Source organism: Sorex fumeus, unplaced genomic scaffold (genome assembly GCF_029834395.1).
Source record: "Sorex fumeus unplaced genomic scaffold, SorFum_2.1 ptg000013l, whole genome shotgun sequence".
Lineage (NCBI taxonomy): Eukaryota > Metazoa > Chordata > Mammalia > Eulipotyphla > Soricidae > Sorex > Sorex fumeus.
The window spans coordinates 32342644-32364802 of NW_026606070.1; the positions used below are offsets into that span (position 1 = coordinate 32342644).

General features: G+C 49.8%; 2 protein-coding genes across 2 annotated transcripts; both read right to left on the bottom strand.

The window, feature by feature from the left end:
• Nucleotides 1-856: 856 nt before the first annotated feature.
• On the bottom strand, nucleotides 857-7068 carry ZAR1 (zygote arrest 1). Its single transcript, XM_056111192.1, is given in 6 exon segments — nucleotides 857-1000; nucleotides 3511-3585; nucleotides 3667-3759; nucleotides 5636-6164; nucleotides 6166-6857; nucleotides 7030-7068. Coding segments are annotated over 6 exon segments (1572 nt in total).
• A 246-nt stretch (nucleotides 7069-7314) lies between these two features.
• On the bottom strand, nucleotides 7315-15423 carry SLC10A4 (solute carrier family 10 member 4). The gene is made up of 3 exons (XM_056111390.1): nucleotides 14716-15423; nucleotides 13593-13803; nucleotides 7315-8220 (listed from the first exon to the last, which is right to left on the bottom strand). The coding sequence occupies exons 1-3, from the start codon at nucleotides 15294-15296 to the stop codon at nucleotides 7708-7710; spliced, it is 1305 nt and encodes a 434-aa protein (XP_055967365.1). The 5' UTR covers nucleotides 15297-15423; the 3' UTR covers nucleotides 7315-7707.
• Between the last annotated feature and the right edge of the window lie 6736 nt (nucleotides 15424-22159).

A 22159-nucleotide genomic window follows, 5' to 3' on the forward strand; every position in this document is an offset into this window, starting at 1 on the left:
AGTGCCCGAGCCAGGAGTAACCTCCAAGCATCACTGTGTGTGACCCAAAAATAAAAATAAAAAAATCCCCAAGTTGGACTGCCTTGAACATGGATCCCAGTTACAGAGCTGCATGTCAGTAAAGGCAGGGCTCCAGACAGTCACATGAAATCAATAGTTTCCAAGGCCACAGCAAACCAGTGGTCACTGCATGACCCCTTGGGAGAAGTGAAAAATCTCAAGATGCCCTTAGCCATCTTGTTCCAAGCCCTACCAGGCCTGCACTGAGTCCCCTTCACAGGGCACCAAACACTCAGGCCTCGACTTCGGTGTCACAACTGTCAACTCATACACACGGGCCCAGCCTCTGCTGCCCAGGATCTGGATATTTAAGGTGACATTTGTTTCTTTTGGATTTTTTTCCATTAAATCTTGCTTGGGGGGCTGGAGCTATAGTACAGTGGGTAGAGTGTTTGTCTTGCACCCAGATCCCCACCATCCTATATGGTCCCCTGAGCACTGCTAGGAGTGATTCCTGAGTACAAAGCCAGGAGTAACCCCTGAGCATCACCGGGTGTGACCCAAAAAGCAAATAAATAAAACAATTTTAAAAAGTCTTGCTCCCAGGGGCAATGAGAATGGTGGTTCAAGGTAAAGTGGCTGGCTCAAGTGTTAGCATGGGAAAGATTCCTAGACCTCTGCTTTACAGGACGAGATTTTATGCAGGTAATTTTGCCTCGATTGTTTTTGCAATACCTTTATTCAAAGGCTGTCAAAACTCCAGGCTTCCCCGGGAACTGGGCCACAGGAAGGAGAGGGGACCCAGCTTGCTGGTCAGCTCCCAGGTACCTGCCCCCTGCCCGAGGTGCTCTTTCCCTTAAACGATATATTTGAAGCTGAACGTGCTGTCGCAAGACAGGCGTTTGCCTTTGCATCTGCCACACAGATCTTGGCGATGAGACCTTTTGGGGTCAGTGTGGCGGACCCTGATGGAGCAGGAACAGATCATCTTTTTACAGCTCTGAAAAAGATCAAAGCGAGAGGTCCATGTGTAAGGTTAAGCCCTCGGGGGGGTCAAAGGGCCTCATCCTCTTTCTCGCCCAAAGACTTCCTGAAAGAATTCCTGGCAAAGCCCTGGGTTCATCCTGCTCATCCGGGAAATGTTAGGGATCAAGGATGTGAACCAAAAAGGTCAGGTGATGCAAAGGATTTGATTCTGAAATGGTTTGGGTTGTTTAGTTGGTTTGGGTTTGGACACCATCAGGAACCTTATGTGGTGCTGGGGATAGAGTCAGAGTTGGCTGTGTGCAAGGCAAGTGCCCCACCTGATCTGCTATTCCTTGGACCCAAAACTGGTTTCTTGTGAAAGCATTTTCTTAAAGGATCTTGGCCAGCAGTGGAAGGGCAAAGAGCAGGGGCCCCGGGAGGCAACGGCAGGAGGTGGACACTGAGCTCTGCAGATGACTGTGGCCCTCCCCAACATCTTCAGCTGTGGGTCCTAACCTCACAGGGGTCATTTTCCAAGAAGTTCATGAATTACTGTCAGTAAATGTCTGCTTTTTATACCAATTTTATATATCTGGGGACATGTAGAAATTTCTCAGGTGAGGAGTGACTCCCTGAACACTTGACAGGCCCCCGACTGAAAATAATAAAAATGAAAAAACTTACTGGGCCAGAGATATTGTACAGAGGTCAGAGGTGCAGGTGCTTGGACACAGATGACCCCAGTTGGATCCCAGACACCATATATGGCCCCCCAAGCACTGTCTGGAGTGACCCTGGAGCACAACTGGATTTGGCTGTGCTCAAAGAAAATAAAAATCCACTGTGTCAGAGAGATAGTTCAATGGGTAGGGCACTTGCCTTGCACATGGCTTACCAGGACTTGAACCCCACCACCCCAGAGAGTCCCTCAAACCTTCTAGGAGTGATCCCTGAGTTGCAGAGCGAAGGGTAAGCCCTGACCACAGCCAGGTGTGGCCCAACCAGCCCCCCTCCAAACCCCCCCATACACAAAAATATCCTCAGGTTAAAAGGGGTGACTGGAGTGGACAAAGTTTAACACAGTGTCAGTTGTGTTAAGAAGCCTCTGGGGCGACTAGCTGTGTTCCAGACTTTGCATCTCTCTGCCTATCCCTGGGTTATGACTTCCAGTGGCCAATTTAAGTCCAGGGCATTAATTGGGCTCTCAGCTGACCAATCAGGCTCCACCCTCACTGTGTGACAAGGTACTGGGCTAGTTAATTCTCTCACCATGATATCCATTAATCCCATCACACTAGGCCAAAAATAAAAATAACAACAACAACAAAAAAAATCGTGTTTTAGTTTATAGTTCTGCCAGAAACGCAACTCAGGGCTTTATACGTGCAAGATAAGACAAATGTCTTCCCTTTGCAAGCTCTCAGGCAAGACAACTAAACTTTGGAAGATGGGCACACTGGTGAGGAATCTGGTGTTGGAATTATGTGTGTAGGAAACCATCATGAAAGTGTTGTAAATTACAGGACTTCGGTCAATAAAGTTTTTAAAATAAAAAGTCATGCTTAGGGACCAGGAAATAATACAGGGGTTAAGGCCCTTGCCTTACTTCCAGCTGACCCCTGTTTGATCTCCACAACCACAACCCCCAGCACACCTAAAGCCATCTCTGAGTGTAAGACTAGGTATGGCCCAAAACCAAGGAGTGGGGAAATGCTTACTCCTGCCTCTGCAGATAGGGGTCACTTCTGGAAATGCTCAGGAATTGAGCCATATGTATTCCAAGAATTAAACCCAGGTTGGCTACATGTAAGGTAAGGGGACCTGCTGTACTGTACGTTCAGCCCCAGTCAAATACTTTAATCAGAGAGAGATAAAGAGAAAGAGAGAGAGCGAGAGAGAGAGAGAGCGTGCCATAGAAACAGGCTGGGACAGTGGGGTGATGGAAGGGAAACTGGGGGCGTTGGTGGTAGGAATGTGCACTGGTGGAGGGATTGGTGTTGAAATATTGTATGACTGAACTGCCCGACCATGAACAACTTTGTAACTCTATCACGGTGATTCCATTGAAAACAACAACAACAACAAAAAAACAGCCTTTTGGCAAACATATTCAACCTTCAGCACTTTGCATTTGCAGTTAAGACACTGCCTTATTCCTTTTGCTTTCTCACATTAGGCTGAGGCAGGTAAGTGAATCACCCTTCCCAATGACAAAGCCTCAAAGACATGAATGTGACCAAAACTTGCAAGAGTAGAAGAAAATTGATGCCCAAGCCTTATTTCTGGGTGAGAACTATTTCTGCAGCTTCCCAAATCCAGTCAAAACCTCAGGCCACCCAATCAGGAAGATGACTCAGCAGTAAAGCTCTCACACCTTGAATATATGAGGGGCCCCAATTCTGAATCCTGGCACCAAGTGCCTTTCCCCATCCCACCCCACGCCCCAAATAAATCACTGGGAGGTTTGTCTCCTAGGAAACATGCTCTAGTAAGTACTAAACCCCTCTCAAACTCTCCCCATCTCAGACAAGATGCAAAGTTTACTTGACAGGTGATATCCTCCACCCGGTAAGGATTGTAAGACTTCTGACAATTTCTGCAAAGCTGCTTGAAGTAAACCTGTGACAGAGAGAAGGAAGACTTCAAGCCGAGCCCTCTTGGTACCTGGGTCAAAGCAGTGCCCGTTGCACGGGCTCTTACCTTATTCGTGCCCTGCACACACCACACATAGGCGCTTTCCCACCGGATGTTACAGTCCTTGCAGTGGTAGAAGCCATATTTCTGCTCTAAGAACTGAACAAAAGGACACCAGCTGTTCAACCAACATCATGCCCGACTGAGGCTTCGTTCCAGAAGCCACAGCTCTGCAGTAGGTGAGTTTGCTATGGGGCCTCATCCAGTGTTGCCCTAGAATTGCTCCTGGTGGTGTTGGGGATCAGCCCCGGGCCTTCTACATGCAATCCCGGACATGAACTAACTCCCTACCCTGGTATCTGTCATCTTCCTTCTAGTTTTTTTTTTTTCTGTTTGGGTCACACCTAGCAATGCTCAGGGGTTACTCCTGCCGGTGCTCTGGGACCATATGAGGTGCAAGGGATTGAACTCAGGTCAGTCGCATTCAAGGTAAAAGCCCTACCTGCTGTACTGTCATTCCAGTCCCTCCTTTCTAGGTCTTGAAGGACAGTATGGTCAGGTTGGAACAAAACTATAATTAGATGAGCTGAAGGATGTTAAGCCCAAAGTTTATATGCAGGATAACTTGGTTCATAAAGCACATTGATGACAAGAATCAGATTTAAAGACCTCATACATGCAAAGCATGTACTCTACATCCAGTCTAGCTTGCTGTCTTTTTTTCCTTCAGTAAGATGCAGCCTCAGAGCATTCCCTTAAGGACATGGCAAAGGGTTAAGACTGCATTCTGAAACTATCTTGCTGTTGACACAAGATAGTTTCCTGTTTACTTCTATCAGACAGCAGTGCCAAGAATTTAAATTGAGGGTGAGCTAATTCAAGCAACACATCCCAATTCAGGATGTATTTTTTATTTCATGGAGTTCCCTCTTCTCTCACAGGCACTCTAAGTAAAACTTAATTGTAGTTTTTTTTTTTTAAGAAACAAATTCATTCAACTTTAATTAAGAGCCAGAGTTAGTATTGCTTTTTTTTTCCTTTTTGAGTCACACCAAGCGATGCTCAAGGGTCACTCCTGGCAGTGCTCAGGGGGGCATATGGGATGCTGGGAATCCAACCCGGGTTGGCTGCGTGCAAGGCAGACGCCCTACCCGCTGTGCTATCTATCCCTCCAGTCCCAGTATTGCTTCCTTCTTAAGTTTCTCCTCATCCTCCCCTTGGAAAGCAAGTTTAAAACAGGTGTTTGGAGTTAGGGCTATTCGATGGGAATGACTCCCGAGAACCGCAGGGCACCTCACAGCTGAGCCCCCTGAGATCCAGGAGAGGAAGATAGCTTACAGAACCGTGTGACTGCCCCCCTCCTCTTGGCTTCATTGTGTTCATTCCTGCGGCCCCTCCCCAAACAGTCCGGAGTTGGAGGGAGTGAAGTCCCAGACCAGACCATTCCTCCTGGGTCCTTGCCCCTTTGAGAATCAGGAGCATAAACTAGCCACCGCCTCCCAAAAAGGGAGGCACTCCGACAAGGCACTCAACACCCGGTCTCTAGTTAGTATTACTTTTTCTGAATGGGGGCGAAGCTGTGGGGGACAGGGGGACGTCTGGGGTGGGGGGGGGGGTCTTTTCGTAGCTCCACCTTCTGCTAGGAACTTGCAGGAAGGCATGCACCGATGAGGAAGAGGTGTGCGGGCTTCTGCGTTGGGCAGTGGGAGCTCGGGCCTTGCAACCGGCGATCCCGCCAGCGCTCACCTCGCCGCGCGCAGACCCGCTTAGCATGCGCGCCCCCTCCACTGCCAGTTGCTGCTGCATGAATGAGCGTCTCCGCTACCACGGTCCGGTCCGTGACACCCAGGGTTCTACAGTCCTCAAGCACCAGCCCCTGGTTTACGTACGATGGAGAGGAGCCCGGCAGCGGCGCACGCCCCAGGCTGCCACAGCTGGTCCTACCAGCCGGCGCTGGCGGCGGGTCAGACGCACGGAGCCGGAGCCGCATCCCTGATCAGGGTCGGACCCTTCCCCCCCATCCCCAGGACCTCACCTGGAAGCGCAGACGTGGGCTCGCCTCGAGGTTCCGGTGCTCAGTCTCCTCGCCCGAGGCTTCTTCGTCCTTCCCCTGTGCCGGGGGCGGCTCCGGACTCGTGGGCGCGTCCTGCGGGGGAGCCACGTCCCCTTCGGCCTCCTGCGGCTGCGGCTGCGGCTGCGGCTGCGGCTGCGGCTGCGGCCCCGGCGAGTCCACCGGCCGTTCGCAGCTGGCGGGCACCGCGACGGGGGACCCGCGCTCCCGGGACTGCAGCCTCTTCCTCGCCGCCGAGCCGCCTCTCCGTCCCGCGTCGGGGTTGCGAGGCGGGGAGGGCTGGCCGTCGGGGGTCTCGGGCCGCCAGGCGCCGTCCGCGGCCGCCGTCCTTTTCAGCGGGGCGGGGACGCGATGCGAGGTGAAGGGCGAGTAGAGGGCAACGGAGCGCGGGAAGCGCACGGAGCGCCGGGTGCCGTTCGGCGGGCTGCCCTTCCCGGGGCCGTTGCAGGCTGGCTGCTGGGAGGCCAAGCCGCCGTCTGGGCCGCCCGGGGGGGGCGGGGTCGCGGGTCTTGGGCGGCAGCGTGCGGCGCCCCAGCGAGCACTGCACCGAGGCGTCGCAGCGCGGATTTACCTGCACCGCCACGTCGCGGCTGCCGGCCCGGCGGGGCAGCGGCGACAGGCCCGCGATGCCCTGCGACAGCAGCGCCATCAGCTGCGCCCGCTGGTAGCTGTCGAAGTACGCAGCGGCCTTGAGCTGCCCGGGCCCGGGCAAGAGCGCTGGGGGCTCCGCCGCGCAGGACCCGGGGACACAGCCCTGCTCTCGGGGCCGTCGGCCGCCCCCGCCCGCCACGCCCTTGCCCTTAGCGGCGGGCAAATGGGGATAGGGGCACGGAAAGGGAGCGCAGGCCGGGTACATGCAGCCGTCCAGCACTTCGCCTCTCGGAGCCACCGTGAGCGCAGCCCCAGCGGCTCTCCGCGCTCGGAGCCCTAAATAGGCGCCCGACGGAAGCGCGCCGCGGGGCACCCGGCCTGCCCGCCCCCGCCCGGCCGCCCCTTCCCGGCGGGAAACGACCCGCGGCTGCCTTCGCTCGGGGAAGGGGCTTCCTTGTGTCAGGGTGCACTGAGTCCCCGGGGGATCTTGCCGTGGGGGCAGGGAGTCTCCCCGGGATCCACCCGGGCCCAGACGATTCCAGCGAATCAATCGCCCAGGGTAGGAACCAGGGGCGAGGCGGAGTGAGCAGAGGGCCTTGGTTTGGAGGATTAACGGACTCAGGCCGGTGGCCTCCCATTATCCTGTTTCATCTCAGAGCCAGTGGAAGGGACCCCCCCCCCCCACCATCTAGGCTCATGGTTTGCTTCCTCCGAACCCCGGCCCACCCGCGTGCTAAGACTCCCTACCCACTTCTAAGGGGGAATACTCTTCTCTGAGATTCTGCCAATCTGCATAACCCGATCATCCCTCGAATTGGCATCGATTTGTGGGTGTGTTTACATCCACATAGATCAATTCAGTTCTCAGCGGGAAAGCTCTTGTCCACTGGGAAAATGTGAAAACCCAACCAGAACAAAAAACAGTTGGTTGCTCATTTCCCATAACAGTCCCACTCAGCAAAGACCCTAGTGCAGTTTTCTCTGATCAGGTACATTTCATTGTTTAATTAACCTATTTGGGGATTTTTTTTAAACAATTACATGAAACTCAGTTAGGCTTTATAAATATAGCTTATTTTTACTCTTAGGTGATAGTGCACCAAAATTCTACATTTCCAAGACCCTGTTTTCTAAGAGTTTACATATTTGAAAAAAATCATAGAAATTGGCAAATGGGGGGGGAAACAAAACCACATTTAACTTGTTCAGGCCACACACAAACAGTCCCAGGTGCAAGTGATATTATGGCACTGATGTGTAATTTGTAAAAACACTTGGGGAATACATCACCGCAGGCTGACAATGAAAAGATTGGGAGTGTTCCATGCGGATCTTGAGCCCCCTGCTATCCTGTAGGTAAACCAGGTACACTACCACAGGTACAGACCATAAATACGGAGTGATAGCTCAGCAAGATGGGAGCTCCCCTGATTCTCTCCTGATGTTCAGAGAGAAGTCTGAGCGGTTTCCACCATCACTAAATTCTCTGCATTCACTGTGCCGTAGGAAGTGTCTGCCATTTCCTCTTCTTTGAGTTTCTTGTACGAAATATCTGTGTCTTCATCTTCATCAAGGGACTCACGCTTGTGCAGTATTTCAGTTCCGTACATTTTATATATTAAGACGAACACCCCTGCTTCAGCCGACTGGAAGAGGGCATAGAGCAGGGGAAACATGTACATACTCCCTATAAAGCGCGGGGGGAAGGCCAGCTTGAGGATGGCGGTGCAGAGCTGCACGTTCTGACTCCCCGTCTCCAAGCACACAGTCCTCTTGCAGTTGGGGGGCAGATGGAAGAGGGTAGCCAAGCCGTAGCCCGAGGCATAGCCTGCCAGGGGCATGAAAATGGCCACCACGTAAACAGTCGCAGGAATGGTGGCCAGGAGTTCAGGCCCTAACATGGTGCCGGTCAATATGAACAGGACCACCAGCGTCACTAGCAGAGACCACAGGGAAACCTAGTGGTAAAGAAAAAGAGATCCAAGCCATCACAAATCAGAGCATTGCAGTGGAATTCAGGTAAGAAAGCCTGGGCCCTTGGAAGAAGAGACCCATCTCATGTGACTTTATGCATAAAATAGAGGTATTCGCCATGAATATTCTTTTTTTGTCTGTTTGGGGGCCACGGCTCAGAGTGCTCAGAGGCTGTTCCTTGCACTGTGTTCAGGAGAATCCCCGGAGGTACCCAAAGGACCATATGTGATGCTAAAGATTTGAACTCAGATCAGTGGCGGGCTAAGCAAATGCCCTAAGCTGTGGGTTATATCACCAGCCCCTAGTATTTTCTAAAATAGAGGGGCCAGAGAGATAGTACAGGGGTGTTAAGGTATTTGTCCTTTTTTTTTTTTTTTGCTTTTTTTTTTTTATCATACCCAGCAATGCCCAGGAGTTACTCCTGGCTCTGCACTCAGGAATTACTCCTGGCAGTGCTTGGGAGACCATCTGAGATGCCGGGGATTGAACCTAGGCCGGCCACGTGCAAGGCAAACGCTCTACCCGATGAACCATCGCTTCAGTCCCTAAGGTGCTTGTCTTGCATTTGGGAGACCCCAGTTGAATCACCAGCATGAGTGTAAGTCACTAAGCACTGCCAGATATGTAACCTGAGCCAAGAGTCAAAAGTAAGACATAGCCCTGAACACCACTGGGTGTGGCCAAAAGTAAAGATGGGGAGCACCTGTCTTTAGGAATCTCAGCAGCTCTGATTGTTTGAAGTCCTCTTCCTCTATGGCAATTTACTTTCTTTAACATTGTCTTGAAATAGGCTCTTGGGAGCAGCACAGAGCAGCCGAGTGCGGCCAGAGAGCTCAGAAGCAAACATTTCAACATCCGGGCTGGGGAGCAAGACTGTTCTCCATACAGATTCTTCTAGACTGGCCGTGGAGCCCTGCTCGGAGCATGTGCTTTATTTGTGGATGGTCTTTTACACCAAGGAGCACTGAGTCTGAAGCCCGAAGTTTAGGTTGATAAAGAGAGAGGGCAAAGGAACCTTTTTTTTTTCCTGCTTTTTGGGTCACACCCAGCAATCCTCAAGGATTACTCCTGGCTCTGCACTCAGGAATTACGCCTAGCAGTGCTCAGGGGACCACATGGGATGCTGGGACTCAAACTCGGTCAGCTGTGTGCAAGGGAAACACCCTACCCACTGTGCTATTGCTCCAACCCCGCAAATGAACCTTTTTAAGTCCCTCACAGGACCCAGGTTTTCTGCAAGGAATCAGTTCCACTTTTATGGGAGATGGGTGGCTACTGAGATGGAGGGCACTGGTTGTGAGATACTGGTGTCCTGCAGGCACTTTGTACCTCGAGAAACTGCTAAGAGTTTCACGAGAAACAATCAACAATCCCAGATTAGGTAAGGGGGAAGCACATGGGAATATCAGGAGCAAGACATTCCTTGCAATTCTACAATTCCCTCTCTTTTTCTTCTATCACAAGAAACCTGCCACTGCTGTATTTCTACTGATACTAAGGATTTCTATACCATGGGAGAATCTGAGACACAGCGCAGCTGTAAAAAAACAGTGTCTGCATCTGACTGGTACATTTTACTCATTCTGATAAGGCAGGCTGAATAAGCGGCGAGGTGGAAACCTAAAAACTCAGTTCTCCAGATTGGCAGTTAGCATAGTCTGGTGGTTTTTACCAACCATGCCTTGCGATACTCAGTGTTTACTTCTGGCTCTGTGCTCAAGGATCACCCCCAGCCGTGCTTGAGAGCCATATGTTGGTACCAGGGATTAAATACAGGTTGGTCACATTCAAGGCAAGTTCCATAACTCCTGTACTATCTCTTTAGCTTTGTTTTTCTTACAGGAAGGAGGAGTGTGTTTTCGAGGGGTGAGAGATCCTGGCAAGCACTCTAAGTGTTGCTCCTGATTCCCTGGCCATTGGGAGAAAAAGCCCTGTACTTCTCCCAGTACATGGAATTGGGAGATACTTTACACAAAAAATTATTGAAGATTCATCTGGGCTGGTCAAAGGTCTACCTTAGGGGGCTGGAGCGATAGCACAGCAGGAGGGCGTTTGCTGTGACCGACGGGGGGTTCGACACCCAGCATCCCATATGGTCCCCCAAGCACCGCCAGGAGTAATTCCTGAGTGCATGAGCCAGGAATAACCCCTGTGCATTGCCGGGTGTGACCTAAAAAGCAAAAAAAAAAAAAAAAAAAAAAAGCCTACCTTAGAGGATGCCAACCTACTTTATAGAAGGTAGTCACATTACAATCGACAGCTATCGAAACTTTTAATAAATTTCTCGGGGTGTCTATATCAAAGACTTGGACAAGGCAACTCTACATTGTGCAAACACTGGTTCCAAGGCATCTTTTACCTGTTTGTGAATAATAGATTAACATTGATATTGATATACATTCATATTTATAATATGTAATATCACTGTAAAATGTACTCTGTTATATTTTATATTGTATCAGTTATATATGCAATATATATAATTGTAAAATGTAATATATGTTATATTTATATAATATATGTAAATAATATATTTGTATTTACCAAAAAAAAAAAAAACATCTTTCACTCTTTCATTCCACACTCAGCAGTTTCTGAGGAACTGTGAGAACTGTGCAATACCAGCAAACCAACCCAGGGCTCCTCCATATGCCTTTGTCCTAGCTGCCCTGCCTGCCAAAGCCTCTTTTAAACTATTATCAGTCATTTGGGGAAGCATCAATATTGAATGTCAATGTCAATTTATTGGGTTTTGTTTTGTTTTTTATTTTGGTTTTGGGGCCACACCCAGCATGGGTATTTATGGCTCCTGTTCAGTGCTCAAGGAACCATATGAGAGGCTGGAGAGACAGTACAGTGTGGGAAGGGTACTTGCCTTAACTCAGCAGATCTGGGTTGGACCCCTGGTTTCACATATGGTCCCCTGTGTACTGCCAAGAGTGATTCCTGAGTGCAGAGCTAAGAGAAAGCCTGAGCATCACTGGATATGGCTCAGACATGAAAATATTAAAAAAGAGACCACATGAGGTTTCAGGAAATTTGAACCTGAGTCATCCCAGAAGCAAGGTAAGCACCTTAACTCTTGTACTGTTGGTTTGACTCAATATCAATTTATTATTATTTTGGTTTTGGTGCACACCTGGTGGTACTCTGGAACCATATGCAATGCTAATGACTGAACCAGGTTCAGCTGCGTTGCAAGGCAAAGGCCTTAAAACCTGTGCTCTCTCAGGCCCTTAAATATATTTTCTAAATATACATATATTTATATATAACAAATATTGTTTACATATATAATGTATTTCCTTTTTAGGTCACACCCAGCAATGTTCAGGGGTTACTCCTGAGTTTGCGCTCAGGAATTACTCGTGAGATGGAATAATGGGATGCCATTGATCAAACCTGGGTCAACCTTGTGCAAGACAAACACCCTCCCCACTGTACGATCGCTCCCAGACCCATGTTTATATGTAGCACTATAGCACTGTCCTCCCGTTGTTCATCAATTTGCTCGAGCGAGGACCAGTAACGTCTCCACTGTGAGACTTGTTGTAACTGTGTTTGGCATATCGAATACGTCACCGGGAGCTTGCCAGGATCTGCCGTGTGGGTGGGATACTCAGTAGCTTGCCGGGCTCTCCGAGAGGAATGGAGAAATTGAACCCGGGTCAGCCACATGCAAGGTAAAGCCCTACCTGCTATGCTATCGCTCCAGTCCATGTTTATATTTATGTATTTACAATATATATATCCCTCCCTCACAGCAAAGCCTGGCAAGCTCCCCATGACCTATTCCATATGCCAAAAACAGTAACAAGTCTCACAATGGAGACATTACTGGTGCCCGCTCGAGCAAATTGATGAACAACGGGAGGACAGTGCTACGGTACTATATATAAATATATTTTAGTATGAAAATAGCTTATTTGACTTTCTCTTACTATTTATAAGATTGCATAGTAAATGTGTTTAAATTAACAATGTTAGCTTAATGATTAAGTCTAGATGCTTTTACCGACGCACAAGATTTACTCTGGGTATGTCTTATAATCCATAAATACATGTATGAATATGTACGTTATATTTATTACATTCAAGATATGTTGGTTAGAGACACACTTTCTTTCACTCAAGGTTGAATATATGTACATAAAGGAACCGTCTATTTTCATATGAATAAAAGTTAACCCCTTTACACTGATTCCTTTAGACAACAAATTAGTGTTAGTAGAACACAAAAGACTGTCTTTTCAAATTTACACAATTGAAACACTGGAGTAGCTCTTTTTTTGTCTAAAGGAATTTGCCTGCACATCTGATAGAAATGTTATGTCTTTCATCCTGCTGACTTCCTAAAATGAGAATCCTGTTCCTGGTTTGCTCTTATTGACCATCGTTTCTAAGTTTGTGAAGAAATCTTAATTTCTGGTGCTGAAGTGATAGTACAGCACGTAAGGTGCTTGCTTTGCATGCAGCCAACCCGGGTTAAATCCCAGCTAACCCATTAGGTCTCCTGAGTACTGCCAGTAATGGTCCCTGAGAACAGAGCCAGGACTAAGCCCTGGGCACCACTGAGTATACCCCTCCTCAAAAAATAAACCAAAATGATTTATTTTCAAATACTCAAATATTTCAAAGTTTTTTTTGTTTGTTTAGTTGGGTTTTTGTTTGGTTTGGGGGCCATAACTGATGGTGGTCAGGACTTGCTCCTGGTTCTGAGGAGTCACTCCTGCTGGTGCTTAGAGGACCATATTGGGTGCCAGAGATTGAATGGCTGAGTTGGCTGTGAACAAGGCAGGCACCTTACCTGCTGTACTATCTCTCCAGCCCTTAAAAAGTATTTTCTTAACTATTACAAAATCTTCTATTTCATTTTTAGAATAATAAAATATTTCTACAAAAATTCGAGGAATTCTATTTCACTTTTAAAAAACATTAGCCAGGTATTTCTAAAATACTGCATGAGCTTTAAAAAATAGTTTTATCTCAGCTGTTTCAAATCTTAGCATCTAAAAACAAATCTTGAATCGAGATGTTTCCAACTGTGAAGATGAACTGTCTTACTTCCCATCTTTCCTTCTCCTTCCTTCCTTTCCTCCTTCCCTCTCTAGGGATCAAATCCAGTGCCTCATTCACTCTACCACTGAATTACAGCTCCAGCTCCATGATTTAATTAAAGCTGTAAGTTTTGAAATTTCAAACCCTAGAAGTAATTTTTGTGACTGAAACATTATTTTTAGCTTCTCCACACTCAAGTGCTTCCTTCTCTCTCTCCCTCATTTCTCAGCCTTGCAGCTGCGGGCCAAAGACCCCGCCCTGCCGAAGAGGACGCATATAGGTGCCCGGACCACCTTACCTTCACTATGTAGTCGGCCACGCGGTTGTATTTGTAGCGAATGAAGACGCCCAAGCCGATGGGGATGAGGGTGCTGCAGAGAGTGAGGGTGACAGCCCCGAGCGGGAGAAGCTGCACCAGCGGGGTGTTTATCCACGCACGACTGTAGATCCACAGGCACACGGGCATCAAGACCAGGGCCAGCAGCGTGGAGGAAATGGTCATGATGATGCTACGAACAGGACACACTAGTCAAAAAGGCTTCGAGCCACGGAGCCTCTCCCGCATTTTGGGTGGTGGAGAAAGAGGAAACTGCAAATGCGCCCCCCACCCAACCGCGCCCCCAACCGACATCTGAACCCAGAGAGGGAACACAAGCAAATATCTGGGGGCTGCTGCCTCCGGAGCTTTACCATCCATGCAAATAGACATGGATGCATTGATTAGGGGGCGGGGGCGGGGGTGGGGGAGGCGGGGGGGGGGGAGGCGAGGGGGGGGTCTAAGGAATGAGGTTGCAGGGCTCCAATGATGCGGGCTGAGCGCTGGCTTGCCCGAGGCTGACCCAGGTTCAATCCTCAGCATTTTAACTGTGGTCCCCCGAGTCCTGCCCGGAGCTCAGTAGATCTTACTTCCCCAAGATCCCCGGCAGTAAGCCCTGAGCATCGCGGTGAGCGACCCCAGAAGAAGAAAAAGGGAAACAAAAAAAAATAACAAGAAAGCAAGAAAAACAACGTTGCGTTTGAATCCCCCCAAGCACCGAGTTAGACGCTGCAGCGTTGCAGCGTCTAACCTGTTGGAAGCATCTCGACTGTTACTTTTTTTCCTAGAGCTGGGCGGATGCCGGGCTTTGCTCTCCGATGTCCGGCTCCTCGGGGCTGCAGACTTGCCAGCGCGGACGAGGCGAGGGAACTGAGGGGCCAGCACTGTCGATGGAGCCCCCGACCCTCCCTTCCAGGCGCCCCTCGTACACCTCCCGGTCTGGGAGCGCATCCTTGCCCTCTCCCGGAGCGCCTCGATGTCTAACCCCGGGCGTCCGCATCTTTTCCAGCCTCTTCTCCCCCTCTTCCTCCGACCTCCTCCCCACTGCCCGTCCTTCCTCTCTCCTAGGCTCCCGCGACCCCGCGGCAGAGGGTGTCTCGGGTACCTGAGGTTCATGTCGCCGTCCACCAGCAGGGACATCAGGTTGGAGAGGTTCCCGCCGGGACAGCAGCCGCACAGCAGCACGGCCACGGCGGCCACCTCGTCCAGCGAGAAGATGAGGGCCAGCAGAAAGGCCAGCAGCGGCAGGAAGCCGAACTGGCAGAGCGCGGCCAGCAGCGCGCCCACCGGCCGGCGGACGTGCGCCCCGAAGTGGTTCACGTCCACCGTGCAGCCGAGGCCCAGCATGGTGATGCACAGGGCGGCACCCACCAGGACGTTCAGCCCGTGGTTCAGCGGCGTGTCCCAGAACGGGGCTTCGTGGGTCTCCCAGGAGCGGGGGAACGAGGAAGGGGCCAGGCTGGCGGCCGCCAGGCTGCTGCTGGCACCGACCGCGGGCGCGGGGCTGGGCGTGGGGCCGGCGCTGAAGGGCACCAGGGACCCCGGGCTGGGCGGCGCGCTGCCCGCGGGCGCCAGCGGGAAGTCGGAGCCCGGGCTCAGGCTGCTGGCGTTGGGCGACAGCGTGTAGTTGCCGGGCGGCGGGGAGGTGGGCACGAAGAACTGGGTGGCGTTGTCCGAGCCGTCCATGGCTGCGGGGCCGCCGGGTGCGCTCCCTCCCGCCGTCGGTCCGCCGAGCCCCGCTCCGCTCCGCTCCGCACCCAACGCCTGACGTCTCCGGGCGGCGTCGGGGGGCGGCGGGTGCGTCCCCGGCCGCGGCTGGCTGGGGGTGGAGTGTCGGGGCAGGGGGGTGTGGACTGGGCTGGCCCCCGAGGTTCTTGGAACCCAATCGCCGCGCCCCCCTCTCCGCCCCGGCGCCCCGCAGGCCCCGCCCCGCCCCGCCGCCGAGTCCCCCTCCTTTTAATCAGCGGTAAGTGCATCTGCGACTGTGTAGCCAGCGGCAGAACAAAGACCTGACAAAGGACCAGAAGCAGAAAAACACCGCGCCTGGCAGCGCATCAAGTTCACGGATGGGCGCTGCCTCTTGGAGAGTGCGGTCCGGAGACTCGGAGTCGTGGGGAGAAGGAAAAATGGGCAGACAAAGCTGTCTCTGCACGCACGTCAACGGCGTCTACTCTGTGCACCCCTTATCGTGGACAGGGATGCCTCAATAATAGGTGCGGGGTTCTGATAGCATGACCCAATACCTGGTTTTGGTTCGCAGTTTGTTTTGTTTGGGGTCACACTCAGCTGTGCTCGGGGGTGCTCATGAATCTGTGCTCAGGGATCAGTCCCGCATCTGTGCTCAGTGGACCTTCTGTGGTGCCGGGATAAAAGCAGATCGCCGTGTGCAAAGCAAGTGCCTTACCCGCAGTATGATATCTCTGGCCCTTGCAAACACTTTTTAAATAAGAACTTTTGTGTTTGGGGGCCGGAGCGATCGTACAGCGGGTAGGGCGTTTGCCTTGCAAAGCAGCCGACCTGGGTTCGATCCCTGGCATCTCATATGGTCCCCCCGAGCACCGCCAGGAGTGATTCCTGAGTGCAGAGCCAGGAGTAACCCTGAGCATCGCCGGGTGTGACCCAAAAAGTAAAAAAAAAAAAAAGGAAAGAAAAAAAAAAAGAACGTGGTGTTCAAAGCCTTGTTTCCCTTGGATTCTGATTGCAGAACCGAGGTTTGGCAGCAAGGGAGAGGGGAGCAGGGTTCAAAGAGGAGGAGGCCACTGGATGGTGGAAACATCTTAATAGTGTATTTTGACAGACAGCTCTGAAATTGTACCCATTGAAAATGTTGTCAGCCTCAACTAAAATATTTATTTACTGGGTTTTGGGTCAAACCTGGTGGTGTTCTAGATACTCCTGGCTCTGCACTCAGGCAGGAATCACTCCTGGCAGTGCAGAGGGACCATACTGGGGCATCGGGGATCAACCCCAGGTTGGCCGTGGTGTGCAAGGCAAGCGCCTTATCCTCAATACTATCTCTCTGGCCCCTCAATTAAGAATTCAAATAAACTGTACTTAGAAGCAAAATGCTGGCAACACAGACTTATGGATTTAAAGTGGAAAAATGAGTTTTATGTTTAAAGTAGAAAGTAAGAATAGGGGCTGGAGTGATAGCACAGCAGGTAGGGCATTTGCCTTGTACGCGGCTGACCTGGGTTCGATTTCCAGCATCCCATATGGTCCCCTGAGCACCGCTAGGGGTAATTCCTGAGTGCAAACTAGTAGTAACCCCTGAGCATCGCTGGGTGTGACCCAAAAAGCAAAAAAAAAAAATCACTAAGAATAATACTGGGCTGGAGCGATAGCACAGCGGTAGGGCATTTGCCTTGCATGCAGCCAACATGGCCGACCCGAGTTCGACCCTTTTGGAGAGCTCAGCAAGCTACCAAGAGTATCTCGCCTGCATAGCAAAGCCTGGCAAGCTCCCCGTGACGTATTCATTATGCCAAACACAGTAACAACAAGTCTCACCATGGAGACTGGGCCTGCTCGAGCAAATCGATGAACAATGGGAGGACCGTGACCGTGAAGAATAATACTGATGGGGTTTGGGGTGGAAGAGTTAGTGCAGGGGATAAGGTGCTTGCCCTTTCTGTGGAGACCTCAGTTCGATTCCTGTGTCCATAATTGTTCCCTGTACCCGTCTGAGCACAGAGCCAGGAGTTCGTCCTGAGCACTGCCAGGTGTGACTCAAAAACAAACCCCAGAGTGGAGGAGGTTGAGCTCGGTCTTCCAGAGGCCTGTGTGCCCTGGTTGTTCCCAGCGGCAGCCACTGGGGAGGAATAAAACCAATGCATACCTGGGAAACTGAAAGGCAGGTGGGACCAGGAGGTTTTTGAGGACCATAGATTGATGAAGTTCTGGGAAGACAGCCCTGGCATTAAGAGGAAAGATCTGAAAAGAAATGAAGTGGTGAGATTCCCTTCTCCAGACAGGTTTATCCCCAAACAAATCAAAGTCAGGGTTCTTGCAAAGGCCGACTCTATGCTTTAAATCAGTCACTAGACGCCTCTGTACAAAGGAATAGCACTCCCTCAGTCGGGGCAGCTGAGCTGTGAGACAAGGCTGTAGGCTGCGTGGCTGACCCGAATGCCACCAACTGAGTGGGGATGCCAAGAAAGGTACTGAATATGAAATGAAGGAGCTCTTCTGCATGCAGTGAATTCTTTTTTGCTGGGGACCTACCCTGTCCCTGTTTCCCCATCGATCTGGGGAGCTGCCAGTACCCAGCATGGACTGAGCCCATGAGCTTCTATTTCCTCCCCAAATCTTCTGGAAAAATGATGTAAACGATGAGTCTAAATTCAAAGCATGTTTTATTCTTGGTAACAAATCATGTATTTCTTTTCTGTTACATTCCATTGAGGCAGAGTTTCTGGAATGTGCATTTAAGAAAATGGCATATTCTCAAGCTTTTCCCCAAACACAAACCCTACCTCCTCCAACATACCACGACAGTGCAGTAACATACAGAGAGCTTCCAAGGACATGGGATGTGACCCAGATAATCTGCTTTCATTTAAGTTTGTACAGCAGAAGAAGACTAGTCAGATACGCCATGAAAGCTGGGACCCACACATCCTCAGTAACTGAGCATCCAGGGATACACACATGGTAAAGGAGGAGCTGGGATAAGATGAGCCACTACTGGCAGAGTGAGCTGATGCCCAGTTCCGTGGGTGTCATTCCCATTTGCTTTCTCCTGGTACTAGGAGAAATCTCCAACCAAATTAAAGCAGCAGTAATTTAAGGCAGAATAACTTCTTCTAGCTTCTCAGTTTGGAGAGGCGAGGGAGGCGAATGGGCTTAAAAAGCACAACAGGCAAAGAGCAGAAAGGGATAACCTTGGTTTGTACAATCATAGAATCACCCTAAAATTGCAGCCTAGGGGTCTGCAGACCTGGTGTCTCTCCTGCTCAGGTGATTAAAGAGGATATTTGTGTCCCATCCCACCCCCCTACACACACACACACAGGTACACATATCTCCTTCACTACTTAGAGGAACTTGATTATGAAATATCCTTCCATGATGCAGTGATGTTGATGGACAGGGTGGAGACCCTCACATAAAACTGCAGAGCAGATGGATCAATAATCTCCCAAGCGTCACTTAATAGACCCTGCCACAGACCAAAGAAAAAAGGGGGAGCCAGAGAGCAATAGTACAGCGGGTAGGGCATTTGCCTTACATCTGGCTCGAACACTACCAGGAGAAATTCCTGGGTGCAGAGCGAGGAGTAACCCCCAAGACTCATCAGGTATGACCCAAGAAGTCAAAAGGAGAAAAAAAGTAGAACAGAACAAAGTGTTCCAACCCCTTGAACTATCTCCCGAGCACCACCAGGAGTGATTCCTGAGTGCATGAGCCAGGAGTAGCCCTTGTGCATTGCTGGGTGTGACCCAAAAGGCAAAAAAAAAAAGAAAGAAAAAAAGAAAAAGAAAGAAAGAAAGAAAGAAAGAAAGAAAGAAAGAAAAACTGTCAAGGTAGGACACTTACTTGCCATGCATGCAACCAACTCGGGTTCAATCCCTGGCACTCCATAAGGTCCCCCTAGCCCTGCCAGGAATGACCCCTGAGAACAGAGCCAGGAGTGAGCCGTGAGCCTTGCTGAGTATGGCCCCCAAACCAAACTAAAACCAAAACCCAAACCTAACAACAACAACAAAAAATGCCAAGTTAAACCTGGAGGCTCTAGAACACGACTGGTGGGTGTGGCCCTGTGATCCCCAGATGGTGGGCTGCAGAAGAAGCTCTACCTCCCAGCATGGCTCCTCCCCTCCCACACTCCTTAGGCAAACAAGACAGCAGTGGAAGAAGACCCTGAAGAGTAAAATCCTGTCACTTCCTGGAAACACATTGGCATTCATCAGTCATTTTCCTGGGCTGTTTAGAAGTCAAAAACAATTGTTTTATTTCTTTCAGTATGAATCACTTTCTAAGATTGCATCCCGAATTCTTGCCACTAGGATGAGAATGGCAACATTTAATTTTGTGTGTGTGTGTGTGTGTATGTGTGTATGTATGTATGTATTTATGTGCAGGTGTGCTCTTTATTTGTTTTGTTTTGCTTTTAGGGAGGGTTGTGGGGAAGACTCTGCAAGGCATATGGTAATAGTCTTTCTGCACTTGGATTCAAATAGAGAAAGAAGGGGCTGGAGGAAGAATACAGGCGTAAGCAAGTGCTTTGTACTCAGGAATCACTCCTGACAATACTCAGGGGACCCTATGGGATGCTGGGGCCAAACCTAGGTTGACTGTGCGCAGGGCAAGCTCTCTATCTGCTGTGCTAAATCTCTGTCCCTTCGACTTTTTTTGTTTGTTTGTGGATCACACCCAGCTGTCTCAGAGCTTTTTTCTGAATCTGTGCTCAGGGATCACTCCTGGCTGGGCTGGGCTGGGAGCATATGCAGTGCCAGGGATTGAGCCTGGATGAAACACATGCAAGATAAATACCATTCTCATTGTACTAGCTTTCTTGCCCTATTTTTTGTGTTTATGTGTTAATTTGGCGGAGCGTAGTCACATCTGGCAGTCACTCCTGGTGACATCTAGGGACCCATATGAGGTCCTAGGAATCAAACTGGGGTTAGCTGCATGCAAGACAAATGCCTCACCCCTTATACTCTCAAATCTATTTGTTCCGTACAATCAGTAGTTTTTCATAGCATTTTCCATATAGAGAAGTATTCTTGCTGCTATGAATACAGATAAGTGATTTGTGATTCACCGAAGCTCCTAGGTTGTAATGATCTTGGTACCGCAAAGGCAGTTTGTGTGTAGTTGTTGCTTCAAAGCTGTGTGTGGCATGATCTGAGCCTATAATGCCTTGAGTCTTCACAAGACTTTCCTTGGCCTATCCTGCAAGTCGGATCTCACAGAGATGTTGCTTGTAAAACAATAACAACAGCAACAGTAGTAGTAGTAGTAGTAGTAGTAGTAGTAGTAGTAGTAGTAGTAATAGTAATTCTTTATTGGCTGGGATGATGGGTCGAAGGACCAGAGCACATGCTTTGCATGCCAGAGTTGCATGGCAGAGTTCCATCCCTGTCACCACATGGTCTCCAGATCCAACAGGTGTAGCTCTAGTGGCCTCCACCAGTGTCAGCTCACTGCCAAGTCCAACTGCACGGTCAGGCTGTGAGCATGCCAATGAGTGACCCCTGCATCCTCCAGCACAACTGGGAGCCGCACCTCCCCCCCCAACAAATACAGCATCCCTGTTATCAGCTCTCAAATCATGTGGTTCACTACCAAAGTTCCAACTGAAAAACATCCGAGGCCCTTTAGTGAAAGGGTCTCCTTCTTGAGTTGTCAGTCTACCAGGAGAACTGCACCCTCACCCTCCGTTTCCTTCACACCTCACCTTTTTGCTGTACATGAGAAGGCTATACTTTCTCTTCTCCTTTTGGGGGGGGGGGGGGGTGGGAGGTTTGGAGACATACCCAGCAGTGACCAGGGCTAACTCCTGGCTCTGTGCTCAGGGATCACTCCGGCAGAGCTCAGGAGACTATAAGTGGCGCAGTGTATTGAATTGGGGTCAACCACATGCAAGGCGAATGCTTTATTTTCTATCCCAATGCTCTGAACCCCTTTCTCTTTATTCACCCAATCTTCTCTTCTTTAACCAGTCCCATCCGTATTCCCAACTACTCTTTTTCTCTTATCACCAACAACTCATCAAAGAAGCAAAAGGTCTCTGACTTTCTGGAAGCTCTAACATTTCAACATGATTCTAATGTACCGACAGATTTCCCTAGGGGCTGAGTGATCTTTGGTATGGTATAAAGGCCTGCATCAGGAGGCATTTGTCATCTGATAAAAACCAAAAGGAATAAAACAGTATCTGCAAAGCTCTAGCAGGATATTAAACCGAGAATTTATTTGAGCCAAACATGGAAAAAAAAAACCTCCAGTGATATTTTTTGAGGCTCCCAACTTAAAAAAAAATAATCCATGTAACTAGACAACACAGAAATAGCAAAGGCAAGGTACTTTTTAAAATGTTTTATTAAAATTAGATTCCAAGGTCCTGGGATGTGGCTTGATGGAAAAGGAAGTGTTCTGCAGGTTTTTGACTCAGTTCGGCGCCCAGCACTGCAAAAAAAGAAGAAAAAAGGGGGGCGGGGGAAAGAAATTCAATGCCACTAACTGGTTGGCTTTTAAAATATTTTAATTATTTTGGCTTGTGGCTTTGGGTCCATAACTGATGGTGCTCTGGGGACCATGGAGGGCCAGGGACTGGCCCTGAGATCCCACATGAAAGCCTGTGCTCAATCCCTTCAATCCATCTTCCCTGACTGGCCTTGGATTCGAATTTTCTTTCAGTGATTTTAATTTTATTTTCTTCTAGGCTTTGGGCCACACTCAGCAGTACTCAGAAGCTACTCCTGGCTCTGTGTTTGGGGAACCAAGTGATGCCAGAGATCAAACCCAGAATTTCTGCAGGCAAAAAATGAACTCAAGTCTTTTGAATCATTTCATTAGGCTTTGGTTCAGAGTCTTTTGTT

Excerpts from the sequence above, each read along its gene's own strand:
- SLC10A4 (XM_056111390.1), bottom strand. The coding sequence starts at position 15,296 with ATGGACGGCTCGGACAACGCCACCCAGTTCTTCGTGCCCACCTCCCCG. Across the intron at positions 13,804-14,715 it reads GACGGCGACATGAACCTCAG|CATCATCATGACCATTTCCT; the intron begins GTACCCGAGACA and ends TCCTGTTCGTAG. Across the intron at positions 8,221-13,592 it reads TGGCCGACTACATAGTGAAG|GTTTCCCTGTGGTCTCTGCT; the intron begins GTAAGGTGGTCC and ends CTTTACCACTAG.